Here is a 14,413-nt window from a genome sequence, read left to right as displayed (position 1 = left end):
TATAGGTCATAGGAAAATTATCCAGATGGACATCAATTTCCTATAATTTTAAAGCAGATGTCATTAGAATTTTGCTTTTTGTTTTCTCTTTGCAATAGAGGGTGGAGAAAAAAAACAGGCAAGAGAAATTCAATATGTTAATCTGACTGGATTACATAATACTGTAAAAGCCAATGGGTAACTTCAATAGTCTTTGTAAATATTTTTAAAGATGTCATAATCTTAATGTCCCCAGAACTTCTGATGGCAGTAAAAATGATTCTCATTCTATGGTTAGATGATTAAGTCTCCCAGAAGAAATGACAAAATGTTAAACTCCTGAGTTTTACTTTCGCACGTTATTTGTTTTGTTTTTTTGTTTCTTCATATGTTTATTTTACTTTTGATTATGTTCTCTTGTATCAAGTTTAGTAAATATGATGTTTTATGATCATTGTTTTACCTGATATAGTGAAAGTTGAATTTATTCCATTTTTCCTTTATGTTTTGCTCACAAGCCAAATTTTTCTTTCTAATTTTTGCACATGGGGTCAATTATGATGGGCTCAAGGGAGTAAAAAGCAGGAGTTCTCAGTAGAAAGGAGGCCGTCAGCACTGTCAGTATGTTTTGTTCTCATTTATAACCATAATCAACACAATTTTGTCTGGACACCCATGTACATTGATATTGTATTTTTTACGTCATATTATTAATTTAGTAAATTAATAAATAAATGAGAGAAGGCCTCCAAACACCCAGAGGTTTTCTTTTTAACTTGCAAATGTTTCATAATGGGATTTATTAAGACCTTTCAGAGGACACAGGGAAATGTTGAGAGGAAGAAAGAAAGAAAGGCTAGTATTAGAGTGCTTTCCTAAAATGGTGGGGTCACCCATCTTTAAGTGAACTTGATTTACAAGACTAGCTCTTTTTTCATTTATTCCTTTCACATATGTATCATGTTTCAATATTTTATCTTTTCGCCAACAAAAAAAGAGATTATTTTGCAATAGGGATATTTTGGGTCATTGTGGAGAAGTTCGATTCTGCTTCCGCCCAGCATTCCTGGTCTTGGTCTTTTTAAAACTTAGGATGAAGGACACATTGAGTCAAAGTTAAATTTTCTCCTTTTGAATATATCACATAGAAAATTCTTTATTAATAGTAGTCTTTTCTTTAGATTATTTCCTTTTTTTTTTTTGAAAGTCTTATACACACTCGCACATATTTTTATGTTCTATTTTACTTAAATACCACAGTCATTCCAAATGTATTGATGATAGAAATAACTCATTATGAATTTGTTCATCAAATATGCTCCATACCCAGTCCAGAGCACTATGTCATGTAGGAGGTAGCAGGTTATTTTCAGGGATGAAAACTTTTTTGATTGCTTATTAAACACAAACTTTTACTAATGTGATTTATTAAGGCCCTATCAGAGGGAAAAGAAGAAATAATGAAGTATAAGAATAAAAATGACTATTCCTTCCATAATTTTAAGGATACTTTTACCATAAGATAGTATTCTCTGCAGGAAATAATGAGTTTATGTAAAATGGTATTGTGTTGATGCTTTTTAGTTGTGTTTTTAGAAGCTCAGGTATGTGTAACATTATAGACATGTAAGAGATTTTAGCTTTTGATATTGGTTGATTAGACTATAAGCTAATAAACATTCAGGAAATATTTTTGCATGGCCAAAGACTAAATCGATGTCCTATCATGTTTCTCCTTTTTATTATTATGTTATAAATGTAACTATTCAGCCCAGCAGCAACCACTTTTAAGTCTCTTTAGGATGCATACTTTAGATGTATCATAGTCTCCTTAAAAAGTGGCATGCTCACTTTTTATCTTGTTGCTTACGACATGACTTAAAAAAACACAACAAAAATAGCATTCAGTAATTTGCAAAGAGCTTTGATTTTTGTCCTTGTGAAGCTTGTTTGTACATTGTGGTATTATTGTTCCCTGAAGATGATTCTAGTAAAAAACACATTATCACACAATTGGGAACAACTTTCAAAAAAATTCTGGAATGGTTTTTCTCTCTCCTCCTTCCTCCAAACTCCCAAAACTCCTAAGGTTAAAAATGACCAAGGGAACTTAAAAGCTACTGGTTACAGGAACTTAACAGCTCAATGATAGTAGTTTGGTGATGGAAAGAAAGGCTTTGAAGGGAAATTTACATTCTAAGGTAGTCCAACAGAGAGCATCGTAACCAGAAAGGTCAGCGCTGACGCAGATGCCCTGGAAGGGGCGTGTTGGTTCAGGTTAGATGGAGGGGAGTCTTTTCTGTCCGTAGGTTATTGCAATTGTGGCAAATGCAAGGGAGGCGTGAAACTGATCATAGAACCAGATTCATTTCCTCACAGAAACTTTTTTAAAAACTATGTCTTTATTTCCTGTCAGTGGAAGTCTAGCTGTGACTGGTTTTGGTATTTTAGGCATGGATGTGATTTTTATGGGTATTGATACGAAATGTTTAAGAAATGGTAATGATGGAAAAAGAGGCCTTTTTGTATATGGCACTGTGCATTACCATGGATTTGGTACAAAAGGAGAGACCAAAAGGACCAATCACAGTGGCCTCTGATTGAGACGTTTTGCTCTCCCTAGCGCGAACATGTCTTAGCAGAAGTCTACGAAAGTAGAATATGTGAGAGACTGTTTCAAGGGTTGTAAGGACCTGGAAACTGAGTTGCCAAAGTGAAGTCTGATTTTTGAAAATTAGGTGAAGGCTGTGTGCTATGTAGAAGAGAGTTGACATTGTTGAGTACTATATGGGAAGACACTGCCCTGAGAGCTTTATGCACTTTAACTAATACAGTGGTTAAACCTGAGCATGCACCTGAATCTCCTGGAGGGCTTGTTAAAAAACAGATTGTTAGGCCCCACCCCCAGAGTTTCTGCTTCAGTAGGTCTGGGGTGTGGCCTGACGAATATTTGCATGTCTAAGAACTTCCCAAGTGGTACTACTAACCAGGGACCACACTTTGAGAACAAATATAATAACCCTCAAAATAACCCTGTGAGGTAGACATTACTATTTTTATTTTATATAGCAGTAGTCTGAGTTCTGAGAGGTTAAATAACTAAAAGAGACACAGCTAATTAGTGGCAGCATTGGTATTCAGATTAGTTTCTTCCTGACTCCGAAAACCAATCTTTCTCCATCCAACCACACTTTATTAAAAGATAAAGAGATAATGGATAGTGAGCAACAGAGGGTAGAAATAATGCTATTTGACATTGGAGAGTGACTAGCAGAGTAGAAGCATCAGAAGTCTGTTATTCTTGTGCCCCAGCTGGGCTGTGATCTTGACTGATGTACAGTGAGGCCATTTTCTGGTCTAGGAATTAGACAAAATAACACTACCATTTATCTAAGGTGGTTGGCAGAATTGCTAATGAGCTTTGGGGAAGTCTTTGACAAATGGGAAGAGAAGAGAAATGTAAGATTTGAAAGAAGATGAAAGGTTGATATTAGAAGCTGATGATATGAAAGCTGATTTGGGGAAAACAAAGAGGAAAGCTAGTACTTTTTTATATGTGAAGTAGCAGCAGTTACTTATCGTGTCCTCAAACAAATGAGAAACAGAACGAAAATAGACACATCATTTTCACAAATCTATGAAGAAAAAATCAACAGCAGATAGGAAGATCAGTGAATATAGTTGCATTAGAGCGTTAGGTCTTCTTCCCTTATGTTGTCTGACTCTGCATAGCATTGTGGCCAAGAGCATTTTCAGGGTTTCATTCTGTATCATCTTGCCGTTTTCATACATGCTGTCTTCATTCACCTGTATTGTCAATCCCACATCTTATATATCAAAATGAAATGAGAAACTATTTTGTAATCGTAAGATGTTTTTGCTGGTTCTATTGTTCCACTTGAAATCTCCAGGGAAAAGTTATCTACCTGAAAAGAAGTGACTTGGACTTTACCAGCACATCCTTCAGAAAGGAGTTAATTTTTATTGGTCTTAGAAGTTGCTGTTTTGATAATACTCTGAAACTTTGAACTAATTTCACTTCCACTGCAGAACAGTCTCACACCGCCAGTTAGCACTTAAGGCAAAATGCATGTCCACATTGGAGGGTTTGCATACTTAGCGGTAGAATTTAAGGAAAATGCATCATTGTCTCGAGGACTGTGATTTCATCATGGTAATTTTTTAACTCTCATTTTATTTTTTAAGCAAAGTTAAACCACCTCCACAAATTTCACCCAGCAAATCAATGGGCGGAGAATTTTGTGTGGCTGCCATGTTTGGGACATCTAGATCATGGTTTGCAAATAATGCAGGTCTGAAAAGGGAAAAAGGTACGTATTGTTACTGAAGCTTAAAGTTGCCATTTGTAGTTTTTGTTTCTTGAGGAAAATTCATAGCAATCCTCCTTGAATAATGTTGAAGCCAATATTCTAGAAACCAGTTTTTCCATTTAATTAGCGTGTCTCTGCTCAACTACTCAAGCCTAGTCTAGAAGAAAGGCTATTCTCTCACTAGAAATGTGAAAAAATTGCTCATTGAGGGTTTTTATTTTGTTTTCTTGGCAACAGTCTAAGGCATTCTTAACACTGTCAATTCCATACCATTTTTTGTAGCTTTTACAGTTTTGGCAAGCTAACTTCACTCCATTTTTAGAGATGAAGAATATGAGACCAGTAAGCTGAATAATATCTTAGCTAAAAGCACTAGTTGGTAGGTGATGGTAGCATAGTTTGATCCTAAGTTTTTTAATGCTAAATCTTGCCCCAAAAAACACCAAGACCAACAACAGCTCTGCCACGTCATAAATTAAAAGATAAAAACAAGCTCTTCCTCAGAAATAATGGTCATCTTTTATGGTAACCATTGCTCCTTTGAATTTATATAATTTTTTGCTTAATCCCTTCTTTGATCACCAGCATCAAGATCTAAAATGTTTATATTTTAGTATAGGATACCTTAATGTTTCTGTGTAGAAGAGAATGCCCATACTCATGGACAAAGTACTGAATTTTGAATATTAAGATTTTCTCATTATTTTAGTCTATTAAAGTAGGTCACAAACTGAGTTGTTAACGAGGCACTTCTCTGACTAGTTCCACAGGCCGTATTGTTCTTGGCAAAATGGCTCTCTTTTACGCTTAATCCTGGCAGTCAGACATCAGCCTTTTCCCTTGTTATCGCCTTTCAGTGGCCCTTTCCTTGGAAATAGGATCTCAGGCACAGCAGGTTCCTTACCTAAGTGGGAGAGGATACAGTAAAGTACGCAAGCCTTCCATTTTCTTATCCCATCTTTATTTTTTTGTTACCTCCTTAGCTTTAATGATGCTATCGAAATGACTTTTTGTTACTAGTTAAAACCCTCTGAAGCTCGATTTCAAATGCTTCTCCCTTCTGTTCTAATTACCCTTTTAACTTGCTACTCCTTTATGTTCCACTGCCTGGTCATTAGCCATTTTCCCGAATCAGCTGTAATTGATTCCTCTGGCATTGAGATAAGTGACCCACCCAGCATTCATGAGTGGTTTTATATGCTCCTAAGTTTACTGTAAAACCCAAGATAGAGGACTAAACCTGTTTTGGTAGTGAGGACATGTGTACTCCTTATAAAGTCATTTGATTAGATCCATATTGAGCACCTGACTTGGAAGTATTACTGGTCTTCATTTACCATGGGGGCCAGTGATCCCATTGAAAGAAATTAAGGAAGAGGATTTGCAGGAGGAAAACGTGTGTGTTTTTCATTTGTTTGTTTTAATCTAGAAATTTAGAAGAGAAGGTTTTCTGAGGCAAAATAAATGAGAAGTTAGGCTGATTTAGGCATACAAAGAGCCTCTTATGCAGTTGAGTTGGTCCATCCAGGGTAACTAAAGCTTTGTCCATACAGTGTTCCTTTTCAGTCAGTCCTTCCCTGTCCCACCTGATATCATTCCTTTTTCATAGTGTGGGACAAATTACATTGCAGACAAATAAAAAAGGCTTAGTAAAATATTGTTTCACTGTATTAGAATTTTGAGTGTATTCACATCATTCTTGAAGTAAATTGCTCAAGATTTAAAAATATTTTGATGGCATAAAGAATTTCATATGCAATAGCGTCTACTTATAAGAGGCAACCTTTAGGCAAGGAGCAGGCACCATGTGAAAAAGTTCCTACCTTCTTCTTTTCTCTCAGCATCCTCCGGGACAGATTGAAAGGTCAATAACTTGTAAAAATTATGCTGGGCTCCTTTTTTGCCATTATCACACATCTAGGTTCTGTTTTTCTGTTTGTAGATCAGTCCAAACAAGTTGTAGTTGAATCCCTCTACATTATTAGCTGTTATGGGACCTTAGTGGAGCACATGATGGAGCCACGACCGCTTAGCACTGCCCCCAAGATCAGCGATGACACCCCACTGGAAATGGTGACATCACCTCGAGCCAGCTGGACTCTGGTTAGGTAATACCTACTTTCTTTTCTTTTAACAGCTTTACTGAGCTATAAAATACTAAAAGTGTACAATTTGAATAAGGTTTGACATATGTATACAGCTCTGAAGCCATCACCATAATTAACATTATAAATATATCCATCGCCACCAAATGTTTTCCTGTGGATCTCTGTAATCTCTCCCTCCTGCCCTTCTTTCTCCCTACCTGGTAATATGCCCAGCGAGCCTCGGGCGACATCTGATCTGCTGTCTGTCACTATAGATTAGTTTGCGATTTCTAGAATTTTATGTAAGTGGAATCATAGAGTGTGTACTCTTTATCTTGCTTCTTTCACCTAGCAAAATTATTTTGATTCATCCCTGTTGTTGGGTATATTGATATTTCATTTCTTTTTTAATTGCGATATAATTTACGTATAACAATTCATCCATTTGAAAGTGAATTTTCCCTAGGTTGTGCACTGGTCACCACAAGCAATTTTAATTACTCCCAAAAGAAACCTGTACACCTTAGCAGTCACTCCTCATTTTCCCCCAACCCTTCAGTCCTAGGCAACCATCAGCTTACTTTCTGTCTCTATGGATTTGCCTGTTCTGGACATTTCATATAAATGGATTCATACAAAATGTGACCTTTTGCATCTGACTTCCTTTTCTTCACATAATATTTTCAAGGTCCATCCATGTTGTAGTATATATCTGAACTTCATTTTTTATGGCCAAATAATATTCCATTGCATGGATATACCACATTTTGTTTATTCATTCATCAGTTGGTAGACATTCCCACTTTTCAGCTGTCATGAGTTATGTTGCTAAGAATATTCATGTACAAATTTTTGTGTAGTCATATGTTTTCAATCGTCTTTGGTACATGCCTTGGAGAATACTTCTTCTTTAACTACTTTCTCCTTGCATCTTTGTGTTACCTTTTCTAGGACCTGGGTTTTTTTCTATCTCACATATAGAACTTGAGTGCTTCCCCTATTTCCAGCCTCATGCTCATTGAAAATAGAGAGGACGTTGAAACAGCCTTTAAGGGGAATGGGCACTGATATAAATGCATCGGAAGGTCTCCTTTGATGTAATTCCCCAAGATATAATGGTTAAGCACTGTAGAAATGTTTATTAAGCTTCAGAGTTCTTCTCAAAAGCATGTAATCATTGAAGAGGGGGAAATAAAATACATTAGAAGAGGGGGAAATAGCATCTAGAAGAAAACCTGTTCAATGTAGTATGCAGTGGTACAGCAGAGACAGAAAAATTGGTCCTGACATGTATGGAAGGAAGCAGACAAAAATGGATATGAAAACGATCTCTCTCCTTTTGACGTTTTAAAATATTCTTATATTGATTTTTGGAGGCTCCAGTAGTCTTTACTACTACTTTACTGTACTGGATTGATCTGATCAATATCTTATTTATCAAGCTGTTTAGGAGCAGGCAAATATAATTAAAATTACTGCACCATCATTATTGAAATAAGTGGCTCATTTTGGAACTCAGATGCTAATTAGGTCTATAATAAGTCAAGCATTAACATAACTGTATTTTTTTAAACCACTTTTACCTGCTTCATTTTGTTTTAAAATATACACATATTCTAAGAATAGAGAGCTCTAACAATTGTTAGAAATTAGGTAAAATTAGAACTGCTTAGTTTTGATATTTGAATTACACATTTCCTCTCTGTCCAATGTTTTGAATGTCTTCTCTATCTTATTGGAGGGTCTTCTGCTATTAAACTAATATTGGCTCTGTGTAATTTGTATGACTCACTACCACCTTTTTATTCTTTTTAAGCAGATGGCCTTGTGTTTCAGGTTTCAGCACTCCCAACAAGTTCATTTTAATGATTACAAAGATAGTGTGAGTTTATATCAATGTCTGTAAGTGGTGACAGTGATGGTGATTTACAACCTGTCTTTTAAGCTTAAATATTAATATTCTTCTGCCATTCCTTAGAACTCCTCAATGGAATGAATTGCAACCACCATTTAATGCAAACCACCCTCTGCTCCTCGCTGCAGATGCAGTACAGTATTATCAGTTCCTGCTTGCTGGCCGTAAGTAGTTCTCATTGTTTTTTTCCTTCCAGACAGTATTTTGAAATTTCATCTTAAAATGCTGACTCTTAATGCAACCATGCGTATTACCACTGGTCCATAGGCCATAGGCCACAAACAGTCAGACTGAGGCAAATAAGATATTTAACACAAACGTAAGCCATAAGCCTTAGCATACATTAAGTCTGCCTCTGGCTGTTCATATTCCCTGGCTGTGAGATATACTCCTGGAGTTATATAAGTTAATGGGAAATATCTGGTGGGCTCAAAAGCTTAAAAAAAAAGTGAAGATACTAGGATATAATAAACTTTCATATGACTTGGTATCTCTTTTTGACATGAAAAAAATTAAGTACTTTTCACTATGAAAGCTACATCAGCAGGTATTTATTTTTATAGAATTTTACTTGCAATAATGAAGTAATGATTGTAACTCCATTGGGATTTTATTTGTCTGTTTACTTTCATATTGAAGGCCCAACATTTGTAGAGATTGATCTGGGTTCTTTTTTTACTTAAGGAGAAAAATGTACATTGAGCTAGAAACAGCCTTTTTTGTAGGGGAGGCATGAAAAGACAATTTAATATCTATTATCCAGTTTATGGTCACAGAATTAAAAATTCTTTACAATTATAATTCAATTTTGTAGAATTGGCTAGATCCTTAATTTAACTTGATGTCTCTGAGCACTGTATATTTTTAAGAAACTTCCTAAAAATCACCATTGACATCTTTTCAATGGAGTTTTGTTGTATCAAACTTATTTTCTTCCCTGGCTGTATTATATAGCATGAAGTAAAATATTTCTAAAGCTATTTTATTTTATGTTTATAATGTGTTATATGTTATATTGGAAACAGAGAAAATTTATTGACTTTGCTCTAAAGTTATGAGACTCCATAATTGTAACAAATAGTTGGCAGTCTTGCTCTCTTATGTAATTGAACTGCGTGATTCTTCCAGCATGTGTTTATTGAGTTAACTCTATGTGTCAGGCACTTGTGATTTAAACGTGAATAGTATGTTGCTTCTGTCCTCGATGAATTCACTATCGAATTCAGGAGACAGACATTTAATAAAAAACTAAAATAAAATGAGATGGATGCATCAGTGAAGGGTATACATTGAACTATGAGAGCAATGACATGAGTTGCCACAGCCTTCACAGAGGGGTAATATATGAATGGTTTTCTGGTTCCAGAAGCAGGGTACATAAGAGTTGTTAGATTCTAGGTTGTCTAAGCATATTTTTGACTCTATCATATGAATTAGAAAAAACATGACGTTATAATTTCAAATTAAAATCATGAGAACAGTTTCTCCTACCTCTCAACAAGGGTGAAATTAACTAATGTTGGATTGAGTATAGTTGACTTTTTCAGAATTTATATTGGTTTTTGTTTTGTTTTGTTATATTGACAGGGCTGTTCAGTACACAAACAGTAGCAAGTCCCAAATATGTAAGAAAAAGATATGGGCAAAAACAAATGCAACTATCTCTATTCCTTAATGTTTTTCTTCTGGTGAATTAAGCTGATTGACATTACTTGATTTTAGCCGCTCCAAACACCTTTGTTCAATTCTTAGAACTACAAAAATCCCCAGGTGTACAGTTTAAGAACCACCACCGTAGGCAGTAGCAAGCCATCAAATGTTTTCAAGCATTGGAATGACACCATCAGAATTGCGTTTTAGAAAGATCACTCTGACAGTGTTATAATAGGAGGTTCAGAGGAGGGGAGGGGAGTGGAGGCTCAGTGATCCTCAAGCAAGATGGGAGGGCTTTGATTAAGGCTATATAGTAGAGAAGACAGGACAAACGTGTGAAATGTTGCAGAGTTGGAATAGAAAAGAATTAGAGACAATTTGACAGAAAGTGGTCACTGATGATTTTACAGTTTCTAATTAAAATATGTAATATAATGCATTTCATGTTAGACCTTTTGAATTCCAGATGGATTAGCATTGGAATAAGGAAAAGACCTGGGTTCCAGTTCGAAACCACCTCTCTAAAAACTTGATAAATATAAAATATCAATAATAATACTTGCTTTTATAAAGGTGTTGTTATGGTTAATGAAGTGATGCTAAAGTCCTGGAAAAATTGTAAACAATATATACGTTGAAGCATCATTCTGTACCTTTGTTTCTTATCTCAAAAGTGCATATTTTCAAGTGATAGGCTTCACGATGTAATAATGGAATGCCTCTTCTCTGTGATTTTGACCACGTTGTAATATCTGTATCCCAGTGATAGATGTAATTAATGTTTTCTTTTATCTTGTGAAATGTTACTGTGGATATAATTGAATAGGTAAGAAAAAATACCTAAGAGATAGGTAATCCTGTAATAATTATTATATTGCTTCTTTACATTGAGGGTAGAGGCCCAGAATTAGCCTGGATTTTAAAGTTACGTTTTCTTCAATAAAGAAAGGCTGTTTGATTGAGAGTCCTGGACATGCCAGTGTGTTACCTGACTGAAGCAATTAAATACACAAAGCATGAACATCTGCATCAGAGGAATAAAAGCCTGAAATACAATTGCCAAAAGCGATGCTGGAGCCAGTTTAGGAAATGTCTTTACTTGCCCATCTGTTGAGCCCTTTATACAAGTTAGAGCTTCACTAAGACAACTTTCTCATTACCCTCTTGCTTTCTCTCCAGTTCCCTTTACTGAAGCCATTTGAAAAGGTGGTGTGACCGCTTACAACATGGGTATACCATATCTGATGCCAGAAAGTTTTTTGTTTTACTAAACCTTCTTGATAAATATATTACTAAAAGTATTTTCAAATATAACCATTTGGAGTAAAATTCTAAATGTTGCAAACATTTGTGTTTGGTTGAATTTGGATCTGTAGACCAAGTGAAGCTGACTTGTACAAACTCCGGAAATTATAATAATAGTAGACAAAGAATGATGTAAATGGAAATGGGAAAGAGACTTTGTCTCAGGGAGAAGAGAGCAGGAGAGCAGGATGTTTAGCACGGAATCCCCACTCCCCTTCCAGCCCTGTAATCATAATAAATACACTGCCAGTTGGTAAACAGAGTTCTGCATATGTGGTAAAGGGGTGACTGGTCGGGGAGGGAAAGGGAAACCTGTCTGGAACACTGAAGTCTTCTCACTTAACTTTAAAGTGGAGTAAGTAAAATCTCCAAATTGTGTATTCTCAACTGTAGTCACACTTCCTACATATATTAATTGAATGACTGATAAAAAATTGAGGAATTTTGGTGTATCGTAAATTGAATCATACTAGAATGCTCCCTAGGGAAGTCGCTGTGGAGGCGGAAAGGACTCTGTTATTAGGTTGAACTGTGAGAAATTGCCATTTTGAGTAAGTAAAAAAAAGTCAAATATCAGCAAATTCACCTGGTTTAATTGAGTGGATTGATTAATTTATATGTGCAAAGTGAATTTACAGGTAGTAATCTAATCTTCCTGTATAGCTCAGTAAAAGTAAAAGTCAAGAATCTAATATCAAAAAAATGTTTTGCCTTGATCATAAGAAATTTGGGGATAGTTTAGAAAATGATTATAGCAGAGGAGATTAGTCTTTTTTGTGTTAACACTATTTTTTCTTTCTTCAAAAAAAAATTACGTGCTGTAATTACATTTTCTAAACTATCCATTTTATTTCAGTGTATTCCTTTGCCAAAAACAAAGATAAACATTAGAAGAGACTAACAAATATCAACCAGCGTTGAATATGATCCCAAAGTAGACAGTAAGTTTTTCTTTAGTCTGCTTCAGAGCTTCCCAATTTGTAAATTAAGAACAGTGTTTACTCAGTTGACTTGGGAGAGTTTTAGTTAGGGAAAAAATAATATTTCCTCCTTTTCTTTAAGGTAATTTGACAGCAGCAATATTTTTAAGTTGCTGACATTAACCAGCTTTATTGGGGGGAGGTCAGACTTTGAACTACTTTCTAAAATAATCCATGGATATGTGAGAAGTTCCTCCATAAGCTTACTGAGTTTTCTTTGTTAAATGGTACTAAAAGACCATTCAACAGAAATGTAGCTTTGATACACAATAGAAAGGTGACTGGGATTCATAGAACCTCCTTCTGTTTTATTGGAGCTATAATTGTTTTCCTCTACCTTTAAAGGCGTTATTGGAAAGGTGGGGAGAACCTTTGATACCAGATGGAAAGGAATGGTGAACACTGAAAACAGTTAAAACATATAGTATATGTGGGGTTTTAAGCCTCTTTAAAATAAAATTCACTGTTAACACAAAAATAGTATCAATCTACTGTGGTTTTTTTTTTTTTTTAAGATTTTATTTTTTTTCCTTTTTCTCCCCAAAGCCCCCCGGTACATAGTTGTATATTCTTAGTTGTGGGTCCTTCTAGTTGTGGCATGTGGGATGCCACCTCAGCATGGCTAGATGAGCGGTGCCATGTCCACGCCCAGGATTCGAACCGACGAAACACTGGACCGCCTGCAGCAGAGCACGCAAACTTGACCACTCGGTCACGGGGCTGGCCCCAATCTACTGTGGTTTTTAAAACTCATATATATGTGTGTGTATGTGTATATATATAATGTATGGCAACAGTAGCATAAAGGCCAAGAGTGTGGGAAATGGAACTATACTCTTGTAAGGTTTGTATAGCATATGCACGTGGTATAATATCACTTGAAGGTAAACTGTGATGTTAAAAGATGTATGTAATGAAATCAAAAGCAACCTATGCCAAGAAAGGAAATAAAATGGAAACAAATAAGCAAGATGATGTAACCTTAAGCATATCAATACTCATGGTAGTTATAAGTGGTCTAGACATCGTAATAAAAAGTGAGAGATTGTCAAATTGGATAAAAAAATAAAACTCCAACTATACACTGCTTAGGAGAAACACACTTGAAACCCTGAGTTGCTCCATTAATATCAGACTGAGTAGAACACTCTACCCAACAAGAGTAGAATACACATTCTTTTCAAGTGCATAGGGAACATTGACCAATATAGGCCGTCTTCTGGGCCATGATACTAGTCTCAATAAATTTAAAAGCTTTCAAGTCATACAAAGTATGTTCTCTGATCACAGTGGAATTAATTAAGAAATGAATAACAGATCTCTGGAAAAATCCACAAGTATTTGGAAACTAAACAACACACTTCTAAATAATACATGGTTCACAGAAGAAATCAAAAGGGAAATTAGAAACTATTTTGAACTGAATGCAAATGAAAACAAAACACGTACATATCTTAGAATACTATTCAGGAAAAAAAAAGTAGATTGAAGTATAAATACATGCAACAAATTGGATGAATCTCAAAGATGCTGAGTGAAAAAAGCCAATCTCGAAAGTTTCGCATACTACCAGTCTTAAAAACATCAAGAGAAAAAGAGTTTCCATTTACATAACATTCTCAAAATGACAAAATTATAGAGATGAATAACAAATTAGCATTGACCAGGACTTAGAGTAGGAGGGAGGTGTTGAATATGACTATGAAGGGTTAAGTAGATGTTTGCAGTGATGGAAGCATTCTGTCTCTTGATTGTAGTAGAGGGTACACAAATTAACACATGATGAAGTTGAATAGAACTGCACACAAACACAAACACACACTCTGTCTACACAAAATGAATGTACGTGAAATTATATATGTAAAACTGGTGAAATCTGGATAAGGTTTTTGAATTGTACCAATGGCAATTTCCGGGTTTTAAAACCAGATGTCGGGTATACGAGACTTCTCTGCACTATTTTGCAACTTCTTACCAATCTATAACCATTTCAAAATAAAAAGTTTAAAGAAAAGTAAAAAACTTTATGGGATAGCACTCAATCAGTATTCAAGGGGAAATTTATAGGACTAAATGCCTCTGTTATAAAAGAGACAGTCCTGAAATCAATGACCTCAGCCTCCACATTCAGAAACTAGAAAAAGTAGAGAAAATTAAAGCAAA

General features: G+C 35.4%; 1 protein-coding gene across 22 annotated transcripts in view; it reads left to right on the top strand.

Moving 5' to 3' along the window:
* Nucleotides 1–14,413, top strand: part of BCAS3 (BCAS3 microtubule associated cell migration factor) — a 569,320-nt gene that overhangs the window by 272,197 nt on the left and 282,710 nt on the right. For all 22 annotated transcript variants that reach the window (XM_070562375.1, XM_070562376.1, XM_070562371.1 and 19 more), the window contains 3 exons: nt 4,186–4,310; nt 6,253–6,418; nt 8,376–8,476. In XM_070562375.1, the coding sequence (XP_070418476.1) occupies nt 4,186–4,310; nt 6,253–6,418; nt 8,376–8,476 (392 nt within the window). The remainder of the gene's footprint in view (nt 1–4,185; nt 4,311–6,252; nt 6,419–8,375; nt 8,477–14,413) is intronic.

This window comes from Equus przewalskii, chromosome 10 (genome assembly GCF_037783145.1).
Source record: "Equus przewalskii isolate Varuska chromosome 10, EquPr2, whole genome shotgun sequence".
In the NCBI taxonomy this organism is placed as follows: Eukaryota; Metazoa; Chordata; class Mammalia; order Perissodactyla; family Equidae; genus Equus; species Equus przewalskii.
The sequence above is the reverse complement of the archived record's forward strand: the minus strand, read 5'-3'. Positions and strand labels throughout refer to the sequence as shown.